Source organism: Lepidochelys kempii, chromosome 27, assembly GCF_965140285.1.
Source record: "Lepidochelys kempii isolate rLepKem1 chromosome 27, rLepKem1.hap1, whole genome shotgun sequence".
Lineage (NCBI taxonomy): Eukaryota > Metazoa > Chordata > Testudines > Cheloniidae > Lepidochelys > Lepidochelys kempii.
Window position 1 is genome coordinate 17631050 of NC_136406.1, and position 12137 is coordinate 17643186.

Here is a 12137-nt window from a genome sequence, read left to right on the forward strand (position 1 = left end):
TGCCAGATGGCAGGGGAGAGGGTTACTGTCTGACCCAGCCCCCACACCAAGATGCTCTTTAATCTACATGCAAAAATTCTAACCAGAAGTAATGACAAATCCAATTCAAACTGACACTGCAAACCTGCTGCTCTCTCCCTGCGGTGCCGAGGGGCAGCAGGGTCTGTCAGACCACCCACTGGGGTTACTATATCTTGAGCTAGAGGGGAGCAGCTACTTTCACTCTACATTTCTCTCAGCAGCCCCTTAGCATCATTTAAATGCAGGTGCATTACGAGCAGTAAGCGAACACGTGCAGCGATTTTCCAAAGGGCCGGTTGAAGGAAAGGACTTTCTGAAACCCCAGAGTAAAGGAAACTCAACCCAGTTCTGACCAGGGTGACCAGATGTCCCGATTTTATAGGGACAGTCCTGATATTTGGGGCTTTGTCTTATATAGTCGCCTAACTTTTCACACTTGCTCTCTGGTCACTAGTTCTGACCGGGACATCGTCACAAAGATCTGCCCGACATGATAAACTGGCAGATTCCAGCCCGTGGCAGGGCTGCAAACAGAGAATAATCAGCAAATCTAAAATATTGCAAAACACAACAACCAGTCCCTTATCTGCCCCCACACACCCCTTCTGTCCATCCCCAGGCCCTCCGTCTTTTCCAAGACATTGGTCACCATGTTAGCCAGCACGAGACACGTTTCGAAGGTGCCGTGACCGGTTCCCACGTGCGCTGGGGCAGTTTAGAACCAACTCCACACGCTCCAAGCACCAACAAGAGTGGGAAACACTAGAGAGAACAAACCCCCAGTGAGACACAGTTGTTTCCTGGGGAGATGCTACGTTCTCCCCCACACTGGAAGAGGCTGGACCTCTCCCCAGAAGCCTCAGCAGGTGGGGAGGGCAGAGTTACCTCTGCCTAGGCCTCTGAGTGTTGTTCACAGAGTTCCTTTCCAGGGCGGTGACGGAGTCTGCAATACAACGGGGCAGATGGGGGATCCTGAGACCACCGTGCGTGGATTTCTGCCCTGGGGTTGCTATGGTAATACAGCTGCCCTGCTGCAAACCCCAGGGTAGATGCCCTGCACAGGGGTAAAGCTGTTTGACGCGGGGGTAAGTTGCAGCAGCACGAGTCCTCTGGGCGGGTGTTCACACTGGCGGTTGCAGCAAGGCAGCAAGCCCTGGGCAACCTCCCAAATAGACAGTCCCCGAGTTACATGAATTTCAGCTGGATTGGGCCCTTGGTACCGGAATGGCGCTCAGATGCCAGGATCCACTTGCAGCAAAACTGGCAGCCAAGGCTGCGGCACCTCATGGCCTGGCTCCTTTGACAGACGCCCTGAGTTCCTGCAGGCTTGGCTGGTCTCTGGGCTGTATTATTCCTCCCGAATCCTGCCCTGGCTCAGAAGGGGTTAAATCCCTCGGCCTCTGGCGCTGGGTTTCCTACAGCTGCTGGGTCAAAAATGTCTCTGGGAGCAGCCAGTGGGGGCCGGGCTGCGCACACAGGAAATAGCCGGGCTCGCCAGCTTTCCTCCCACTCTCCCAGGCGGCTCAGAAGACGGGGCTCCCAGCAGGGCTGAGCCAGCCTGGGCCACGGGGCCTGCCTGGCTCGCTGGGGCAGGGAGCTGAGCAGCCATGTAGCAGACTCCCATGGGCTGCAGGGACAGGACAGGCTGGGGCTGTGCAGAGCAGCTGGCCACTGACCGGGGGCCGGGGTCTGAGCTCTTGCTAGGGGCTGTGGGGAGGAGGCTGTGGGGGGGAGTGGGGCTCTGGGGGGTTGGGGAATGGGCTGTGCCCAGGCTGCTGGTTCTTCTACTTGTCTCCAGCCGCCAGCTTGCATGATAATCAGTGAAAGACACTTTAACCCAACTGCTACCTTGCTAGTGCCATGCCCCCCTTCTGGCTGCCACGTCCACACTGCACACAAAAGGGGTTAAAGCAGCGAAGACACGGTGGAACCTGGCTTTAACTTGGGTTGGCAGCGTGAGTTAAAGCGGCTACCCTGAGCTAGAGGCCAGTGGCCGTGTGCTCGCTGCTCCTTTAACCCGAGTTAAGGAGACAGGTTTATTTCCACGTCAGCCCACGCTGAGCCACGGGGAAGGGGACCTGGTGCCCACAAGAGGATCTGACTCCTGCCCCCCGAGTGTTTGGAGCCCGTCCTGGGGCGATGGAGCCTCTTTGCTGGTCTGTGCAGCGCAGCACATGCTGGCCGGGCCCTACAACACCGACAGAGGCTGTTCTGCTTGAAGCCCCCTGCTCTGGCTGCCTAACCCCCTTGGGCAATGCCCCCCGAGCTGCCTGTTCCCAGTGCCAGCTCCCCACTCCTCTTGCTGCTATCCAGGTGCCCCCCCATGGCTAGGAAACAGTGCAGAGACGTCAGCCCAGGGAAGGGCCCGGGCTAGGAGAACCAAGGCCCTGGCTGCTCTGTGAAGAATCAGCCGGATCTGCTGACTCAGCTGTAATTGGTTTCCTGCCAAGAACTAGGTGAAGGGTCTGGGCTCAGGGGAGCTACAGTAATCCTGGCAGCCGAGTGAGGGGGAAAACGTGTGTGTGGGGGGGGGGGGGGATGCTTTCAGGGACAGGGCTCCAGCTCCCCACCCCCTGGCTTGGTGAAAGGGCAGGTGCTGCTGAAGCTGCTCGCTGATGTTCAGCGGCGGTCGAGCCGCAGCAGGAGCCTCGTGCGAGGGGCCAGAGCCCAGCTCCTGCCGGTGCTCAGTGCCTCTGTCCCTCTGGCAGCCGGACGGACCCCTCGGGTTTACCCCTTGCCCTCCAGCTGGCAGCTGCCAGGGCCCCGCAGCCCCTGGTGCTGCCCCCTCTGTGCAAGGCCCAGCCGCACGGCTTCCTGAAGGGCGGTTTGTGCCGGGCAGGGAGACAGTGACGGGGCCGGCAGTTGTTGTCTCTCTTTAGTCCAGCACCATCCCCCCTGGCCAGGGCCGGGGGGGCAGCTGGCGGTGGCCCCATGCACCAGCTCAAAGTCAGAAGGAAAAGCAATCGCGGTGCAGGGATCGGCTTGTCGGCCCCGCAGCCCCGAGCTGGTCCCTGCGCGGCTGCCTGGCTCCGGAATTGTGTCAGCTCCAGGTGGCACGGCTGCCGTTGCAGCCCCACTCAGTCGGCATCATGCCGTGCAGGGGGGAAATGCCCCCTTGGGAAGCTGTGGCCCTTCCAAGTGCCCCACAGGCAAGCAGGGCACAGCGTCATGCTGCCCGTGTGCGCCAACCGGGGCGGCTGAGCAAACCAGGCTCCCTCGGGCGGCCCAGGCCGGCATCCAGGAGCAGCAGCTGGGAAGTGCTGTCTGCCACTGCGGGATCCAGGAAGTGAAACTAGCGAAAAGTCCCTCTCAGCCTCCCTCTGGGAGGGGGGGTTTCCATGGTAACAGTGATGGCAGTGGGTGTTTCCCTGGGGAGATCCCCATGGCCAAGGTCCTGTTGGAAATTTCCCCTCCACCAGAGAGCCCAGGCTGCAGGGCTGGGATCCCGCCACCAGCGTCACCAAGGAGGGGGTTGGTTGAGGCCATGGTGACTTTGTGGGGGGGAGACCCTGCTAGGTCCATCTGCCCCGAACACTCTGGGAGACCACGGCCGGTTTATCCCTCCCATGAGGCTGTGGAAGTCAGGCTTTGGCAGTCCCACCCCACCCCACCCCTCCCAGCCCTGAGTGGGTGTTTGCCAACATCCCAGGTGTGCCCACGCCGTGGGGCTGCCCACAAGCCCACAGAACAGCGCCGTGCTGTGTCAAGTGTCTGTGTGGGACTCGGGTCCCCCTGTGCCCGTGGCAGCTGCCCCGCTGGGCAGGAGAGATGCTGCCCCCACCCTGGTGAAACCGGGAGTCCTCACAGATTTGGACAATGGCAGAAACCCGCCCCAGGAGCCAATCCCCAGCACAGGACTGGGCCATGAGCTTGCTCCTGCTGCTCCAGGGATGGCACCGTCGGTGTGGGCAGCCCCAGTGCCCAGCCCCAGTGCCAGGGAGAGGGTGCAGCAGGGATGGGTGCCCCGGCGCATCTCACAGGAGCATGGTGAGACGTCTGACCATCTGCTCAGCATGCCACCAGAAGGGGGTGTGGGGGCTCTGCTAGCCCCATTTCACCATTATTGCAAGGCATTTGCAGAGTAACCGAACAGCCAGGCTAGTGGGGTCCCAAAGGGGCGGGAGGTTGTGAAACTTGTCACCTCAGGTGGGGGAGTCCCCCTCCCATGCTGCCATCCAGGGAGAGACCCTGGGCTCCCAACCTGGCTGACTCCGAGCACAGGACTACAGGGAGGCCGGGCCCTTCTCCCCAGGGACCTGGGTGGGCCTTGCACTGAGATGTAGACGCTCTGCCAGCCCGACGTGCAGGGAGGGGGAGGGGACTACAGCTGAGCTGTGACTCCCATACACAGGTGCCCTGTGCGGGCCACCAGCCAGGGCTGCTCCTCTCCCCACCCCCGGTGTGGGTAGCCATGTCTGCCAGCCAAGAGCCAGGGATCAAGGGCAGAAGAGAACACCCTCCCCCTGCCCCCCTAATGCCTACTGCTCAGCCCTGGGGGATGGGGCCAGAGGAGACAAAGGGGAGCAGGCTGGGCACCGGCCTGGAGGGGCTGGACGCCCCTGAGCCCCACAACCCTGCAAGATGCTCTGGCACGGGGCTGACTCACCTGTCTGGGCCACTAACCACAGGGCACGGCAAGCGACCAGGCTGAAGAGTTTGGTTCTACTGCCCCCTGCAGGGCATCCCTGGCCAGAGGGTCAGAGACATTCACCCCACGGGGGCCTGGCCATGTCCCATTTCTAGCCCATTGCACCCCCAGGCTCCTCCTGGCTCCCGGCCCGCTGCGGCCCCGGGGCAGGGGAGCACCTGACAAGCTCGTTAAGTGTCTGCCGCCGCCCGGGGCTACGTGGGGTCAGCTTGATCAATGGGGGAAACTGACACAGCACAGATGCCCCGACTCCGCATCCTGCCCCCCAGGACCTGGGGCAGAGACAAGGGAGGCTCCCAGTAGGTGAGCCAGGGCCTGGAGAGGAACGATGGGACCACTGCAAACCCCTCTGAGAGCCGCTAAGCAGCCCCCTCACCCAGCCAGCCAGCTGGTTCCCCTCCCCGCCACCCAGCCACCCCCCTGTTGCCCAGCCAGCCGTCCCCTCCTTTTGCAGCTGCAGCTCCAGGGCCACGCTTTCCAGCGAGGCCGGCTGCAGTTACCACCAGCCCCGGCCCACAGGTTGCCTGGCAAAGCGGCATTTGGTAGCAGGGGGCTGGGAAGCTCTGGGAACATGTGGCCCCATCCTTCATTGTTGCTGACACAGCCATAGGCCATTAACACACGGGGGGGGGGGGTGGGGAGAAGGTTCAGAGCATCTGGCCAGGTGCCGGTCCTGACCCTAGAGGCCCCGAAGCCTTGCGGTCTATAGCTCCTGGACTCTTGGTTCTTGGCTCTGATCATGAGACTGCATGTAACGGGGTCACCGCCTCCGAGCACCCCATCATGGCATGGCCCTGCAGCATCCTTGCCTCAGTTTCCCCTCAGTGACTTGGCTGTCTGGCCTGCTGGAAAGACAGAGTCTTCTGGCCAGCTGCAGGCTGCACCCAGCACCTCCAGTCTGAGGAGCTGCTCTGCCAGTCACTCAGACACTTGGCACCCCACACCCTTCTGCCCAGCTGAGCTTCCCAGGCTGCCTGGCCTGGCCCCCAGTGTGTTGCTCCCTGCTCCTTCCCCAGCAGCTGCTCCCAGGCCCACCTGGCTGGAGTCAAGTCTCCTGCGCACTCCAGGCCCCTGCTGAAGCCGGTAGTGTCTCTCAGGCCCGGGGCCTTCCCTTCTCTGTCCCAGAGGCCAGGGCAGGGCACATGGGAGCCAGCTAGGTCGCAGGGAGGCTGAGAGCCAGCTCCCTTTAAAGGGCCAGTCATCACTGCAGCTGAGCGGCCGGAGCAGGGGAGTTAATGAAGAATCAAATGCACACGAATAACAAGAGCACACAGGTGCCCAGGGCATTTTATTGGTTTGCAGGGGAAGAAGACGAGGAAGCCTGATTATTTCTCCACTTCCCCAGATAGTGCTGGGCATTACACAGACCCTCCAATGCGCTGGCATTACACAATTCCTCCCCCCCCCCGTGCTGGGCGTTACACAGACCCCCCCCAGTGTGCTGGGCATTACACAATTCCTCCCCCACCCCGTGCTGGGCGTTATACAACCCACCCCCATGTGCTGGGCATTACACAGACTCCCCCAGTGTGCTGGGCATTACACAGACCCCCCCCAGTGTGCTGGGCATTACACAATTCCTCCCCCACCCCGTGCTGGGTGTTATACAACCCACCCCCACGTGCTGGGCATTACACCTTCCCCACCCTGCCCATGTGCTGGGCATTATACAGACCTTCCACTGTGCTGGGAATTACACGGATACCCCACAGAGTGCCGAGTGTTACACAGACCCCCCCCACATCCAACGTGCTGAGCATTACACAGACAGCCCCAGTGTGCTGGGCGTTACACAGACACCCCCACCCCCCAGAGTGTTGGGTGTTACATGGACCCTCCCCGCACTGTGCTGGATGTTACACAGACACCCCCCACCCGCGTGTTCTGGGCATGACACCCCCCCCCCAGTGTGCTGGGTGTTAGCCCCCTCCCCCCATGCGCTGGGCATTATACAGACCGCCCCCGCCCCAGCCCCCCCCGCACCAGCCAGTGAACAGTGCCCCTGGAGTGGCCAGAGGAGGGGGCTGTAACAACATGACCCTGCCTCCTCCCATGAGCCTGCCCCAGTTGCCCCCTGCCAGCCGGGGAGGGGAGCCCTGGCCTCCCGGCTGGCAGGGCAGAGGGCTGAGCCCTGGGCCAGCCCGCTCAGCACCGCCCCTACACCATCTCCAGGCAGGTGGAGAGTGATGCCCGGCGCCTGGAGCTGGGGCGCTGCCCATCCCGTGCCTGGCCCACGCAGCCAGCATCGCTGGCCAGGAGCCGCAGCTCCTTCCGGAAGCGCACGCCCACGAAGGCGTAGAGCACGGGGTTCAGGCAGCAGCGGGCGAAGGCCAGGCCATTGGTCACCACCAGAGCCAGGTCCTTGCGGCGGCTCTGGGCACAGCTCATCTCCCGGCTGCCTAGCATGTCGGCCGTGTCCAGCAGCACCACCAGGCTGTAGGGCAGCTGGAGGACCACAAAGACAAGCACCAGGGCCAGGATGACGCGCAGGGCCTTGTGCCGCTGGAAGCTGCGGGCAGCCAGCAGGGTGCGGGCCACGGCCGTGTAGCAGGAGGCCATGACCAGGAAGGGCAGCACGAAGCCCAGGATGACCTGGGCCAGGTTGGTGGCTCCCCGGGCTGCCTTGGAAATGCCGGCAGGGAAGAGCACCCTGCAGAGCTCGCGGCCCTGGTGCCACTTGGCCTGGCTGTAGATGAACTGGGGCAGTGCCAACAGGGTGGAGAGCAGCCAGGCCAGCCCGGCGGCGAGCCAGCCGTAGCAGCGGGCCCGGGGGCGCAGGCGGCAGGCAACTTGCGCCCGGACGATGGTCATGTAGCGGTCCACGCTGATGCAGGTCAGGAAGAGGAAGCCGCTGTAGAAGTTGAGGGCGTAGAAGCCCTGCAGGGTCTGGCAGGCGTTGGTGCCCAGCAGCCAGCCCTGCAGCGCGCCCGTCACGGCAAAGGGCAGCGAGGTCAGCAGCAGCAGCAGGTCGGCCACGGCCAGGTGCAGCAGGCAGACGTCGGTCACGGAGCGGGCCTGGCGGTAGCGGGCGTGGGTGAGCAGCACCAGCCCGTTCCCCGCCACGCCCAGCAGCGACAGCAGCAGGTAGGCGGCCGGCTGGTAGGTGCGGGCAAAGTCGTGCACGGGCCCCTTCTCGCACAGCTCGGGCAGGGGGCTGCCCCCGCCCGGGAACAGCCCATCCTCGTCCTCATCGTAGAAGTCGGTGGTGACCGGGGGCTCGGCCGCCCAGGGGCTGAAGGTCTGTGAGGGCGAAACTTCGTCAGGGTCATTAGCAAGAAGCTTCGCTGAACAACGCAGCACCACACAACGACACAACGTGGCATCGCACAGCCACAGTACACAGCAACACAACACAGCACTGCTATACAGCCCTACACAACAACACAGCAACACACAGCTACAGCACACGGCAACACAACACAGCACTGTAACGCAGCCCTACACAACAACACAGCACGGCACTGCACAGCCACAGCACACAGCACTACACAACAACACAGCACCACACACCTACAGCACACAGCAACACAACACAGCACTGCGACGCAGCCCTACACAACAACACAGCACGGCACTGCACAGCCACAGCACACAGCAACACAACACAGCACCACACAGCTACAGCACACAGCAACACAACACAGCACTGTGACGCAGCCCTACACAACAACACAGCACGGCACTGCACAGCCACAGCACACAGCAACACAACACAGCACCGCAGAACACAACATAGCACCGTGGTTACACCACACAGCAACACAACACAGCACCGCGACACAGCCCTACACAACAACACAGCACCACACAGCTACAGCACACGGCAACACAACACAGCACTGTAACGCAGCCCTACACAACAACACAGCATGGCACTGCACAGCCACAGCACACAGCACTACACAACAACACAGCACCACACACCTACAGCACACAGCAACACAACACAGCTACAGCACACAGCACTACACAACAACACAGCACGGCACTGCACAGCCCCAGCACACAGCAACACAACACAGCACCACACAGCTACAGCACACAGCACTACACAACAACACAGAATGGCACTGCACAGCCACAGCACCGCAGAACACAACGTAGCACCGTGGTTACACCACACAGCAACACAACACAGCATTGCAATGCAACGTATTAACACAACACAGCACTGCAATACAGCACAGTACACCAACACAGGAACACCACACAGCTACAGAGCAACACAACACAGCATCACACCATAGAGCAACACAACACAGCACCAGACAGCACAGCTACCCAGCAACACAATACAGCATTCCACTGCGACGCTGCTCTGCACCACAACACCCCACAGCAAAACAACACCCCACAGCACCACACACCAGGTCGCAGCACCGCACAGCAACCCACAGCACTGCAGAGCAAGGGGATCAATGTCCATTGCACAAGCCCCACTCAACCAGCCCTGCAGCCCAGCCCGGGACCCTCACCCCCAGGGACATGCTGCCAGGCTGGGCAGCTGGAAGGGTCCTGTGCCAGTCTGGTGCTGGCCCCCCATTGCCCCGCCTTGCACAGGCCCCAGAGAGAAGCTGAGTCTCTCTGGCCCCTCAGCCCGGGTCCCCTGCTGGGGCTGCCAGTGAGGGGGCTGGCTGGTGCCCGCTGGGTTGGTGGGTTTGTGTGATGTGGGCGCCTGTTCTGTAGGAGCTAGGCTGAGCCCAGGGGAGATGGCTGGTGCCTCGAGACGGGCCCTGCCACACCAAGAGCCACTGGATTCAGTGACTGCGTTTCTGTCTCACACCCAGCCCTGATCAGCGGGGGCGATTTCCGGGCTGCCAGTTGTGAGAGCTGCTGTGTCACTCCCTGGGCTGGGGACTCATGTGCCGGGGGCTGCCAGGTAGGGAGAGGGCCAGGCTGGCATGATGCCCTGCAGGAAGGGGGAGCGGCAGCCCCGTCTGTGCTTTCCTTTAACTCCTGGAAGCCTGGCAGCGTGGGCACCTGGACAGCACCCCCAGCCCTGGGCTGCAGCTCAAGGCCCTGAACAGCTCGGCATTTCACTGACGAACAACGAAAGTGTCAGTGACCAGAGTGCGAAACGGGAGCGTCATGGAGGGGACAGGTGCTCAGCACCCTGAACTGGAGCTGCCTGGAGCTCGGCACCCAGAACCGGAGCTGCCTGACACTCGGCACCCAGAACTGGTGTTCAGCACCCAGAACTAGAGCTCAGCACCCCAAACTGGAACTCGGCACCCAGAACTGGAGCTGCCTGGAGCTCAACACCCAGAACCGGAGCTTGGCACCCAGAACCGGAGCTCGGCACCCTGAACCGGAGCTGCTCAGAGCTCGACATTCAGGCCTGGAGTTGCGGTCACTGACCCATGCTGGGCCTGAGTCTCTGTAGATCAGGTGCCCATGGGGTGAGGTGAGGGTGCGTCTGTCTCATGAGTTGCGTCAGGCCCCACAGACAGGCACTGGGACCCCACACAGTGATGCTGCGCTGAGCCTGGATGCACCGGTGGACACACACCGGCATTCAGACATGGGGAACGTGCTGTCCTTCGTGGGGGGATTTCCCAGGGGCCAGCAGGTCTTTTCCCCTTTGTGGCTGCCTGAATTGCTAATCAAGATGTTTGGGGGAAGAAACGTGTAAAACCCGTTGAGCTTCTCTGGACCCCGGGGTGATCAGATGTCCTCTGGGATGCCCCTGGACACCTGGGGCCAGCCCTGCCTGGAGACCCCACTCTGGATCCCATCCCATCAGAGCGCAGATTCTGTCCCTTGCGGCTCAGACCCGCGCGGAGCCAGAGCCCAGCTCGGGTAAATCGGCAAACTGAGTGCTGCTGACTCAGGGAAACTGCCATGGTTACACCAGCAATTTGGCCCTGGCCTGCAGTTTCCTTCTGACTGGGCTGCGCGCTGAACCCTAAGGGGCTGCAAACCCCAGCAACTGGGCCTGGCTTCCCTTCTCCTGCCTCACAGCAGCCCTTGGGCCCCACACTACACGCGGCTGCTCATGGTGTCTTGGGGCCGGACGGAGCCCAAGAACTGCCCAGGGACAGTGTGATTTCCCAGCGGCCCCACGCTGGCCTTTCCCAACTGCCCGGCCCCTGAGACCCCAGTGTGGAGCTTTGCCCTGCCTTTGGGACATGGGACCCACAGTGTCTGTACCTGGTGGGCTGGGCAGAGAGCAGCTATCCTGCAGAGCCAGCTTTGGAGCTCTGTGTGGGTGCAGGGGTCAGCATGGAGCTCACTGCAGGATCGGGGCCCCGACGTCCCTTTCTGCTCCCAGCCCCCAGGCTCCGGGCTTGGAACCCATCCCAGCCTGCATGGGCTGGAGGATCCCAGGTGGGCCCATTTGGGACCAGGTGCTCATGACTCAAACCCACGATCGGAAAAACCAATCAGAGAAAATGGTTTTACATTCAAACAAGCAAGTGGTGTCCCCTCTCCTGCCCCGGAAAGCCCCTGCAGCCCCTCACCTGGTTTGGGGAAGGCATCTCTGTCATTGTGAAGCTGCAGCAAGCGTCCTGCTTCTTCGAGGCTCTGCCGCGGCCACCCCCGAGTGCGACGCGGCCTGTGGTTTGACCACGTGCCCTACCTGATACCGAGAGCTGATCTCAGAATCCAAGACCTGCCCCCACGGGACCTGAGCGCCGGAGGTGACCCCAGGGCGGGGCGAGGCCCTGCGTCGGTGACAAGAGGCATCCAGCCAACACCCTGAGCGCTGGTGCCAGATTGAACAGAGCACAGTTCCGTGCCCCACGCTTCGTGGAAATGGGCCCTGTGGTACGTGGCAGGGTGGGTGCCCCGGCCATGGGGATGTAGGCTGCAGAGCGCGAGAGCTGCCAGCAAACTGAACGGAAACCCCATGAGCATGCGTGGGCTGGGGCCAAGGGAGCGAGCCTGGGTCGGCACACCCTGCTCAGCCCCAGAGCCCTGGGCACGCGGTGCCTGCCGGGCCTTTGCTTCTCCAGCTGCCGTTGGTGCCAGCTGCCCTGCTAGCCCATGGTCAGGGCGCGGGGTGCTGGGCCTGACCCCTGGGAGACAGGCCTGGAAACGAGCCGCTCATGAATCGGGGGCCACTTACTGGGATGAACTTGTCTGGAGTCCCCCGAGAAGCCCCCACAACGGCGTGATGGAGCTGGGGCTGCACAGCCTGGGAGCTCTCGGGGGCCGGGACCAGCGAGATGTTTTGGGCTTGTGCGGCACCCAGCACAATAGGCCCCTACTCCAGGATAGGGCTCCTGGGTGCTACCGTAATGCACCTAATAAGCTACAGCACCCAGCGCAATGGGTCCCAGGGCTCCTGGGCGCTACCGTAATGCACCTAGTAACGTACAGCACCCAGCCACAGTGAGGTCCGGGGCCATGACAGGGCTTCTGTGTCGCAGATAACACGAATCGTGCCAGACCCTTGGCTGCTGTGGACCAGTGTAGCTGAATGAATGGAACGAGGCCAAGTCCCACCAGCGGGGCTCTGGCCCCA

General features: G+C 62.2%; 1 protein-coding gene across 1 annotated transcript; it reads right to left on the bottom strand.

The window, feature by feature from the left end:
- Positions 1 to 6826: 6826 nt before the first annotated feature.
- On the bottom strand, positions 6827 to 11157 carry CCR10 (C-C motif chemokine receptor 10). The gene is made up of 2 exons (XM_073326254.2): positions 11131 to 11157; positions 6827 to 7909 (listed from the first exon to the last, which is right to left on the bottom strand). Exons 1-2 carry the CDS (start codon positions 11155 to 11157, stop codon positions 6827 to 6829), a joined length of 1110 nt encoding a protein of 369 aa, XP_073182355.1.
- Positions 11158 to 12137: the final 980 nt, after the last annotated feature.

Excerpts from the sequence above, each read along its gene's own strand:
- CCR10 (XM_073326254.2), bottom strand. The coding sequence starts at position 11,157 with ATGACAGAGATGCCTTCCCCAAACCAG. Across the intron at positions 7,910-11,130 it reads AGATGCCTTCCCCAAACCAG|ACCTTCAGCCCCTGGGCGGC; the intron begins GTGAGGGGCTGC and ends TCGCCCTCACAG.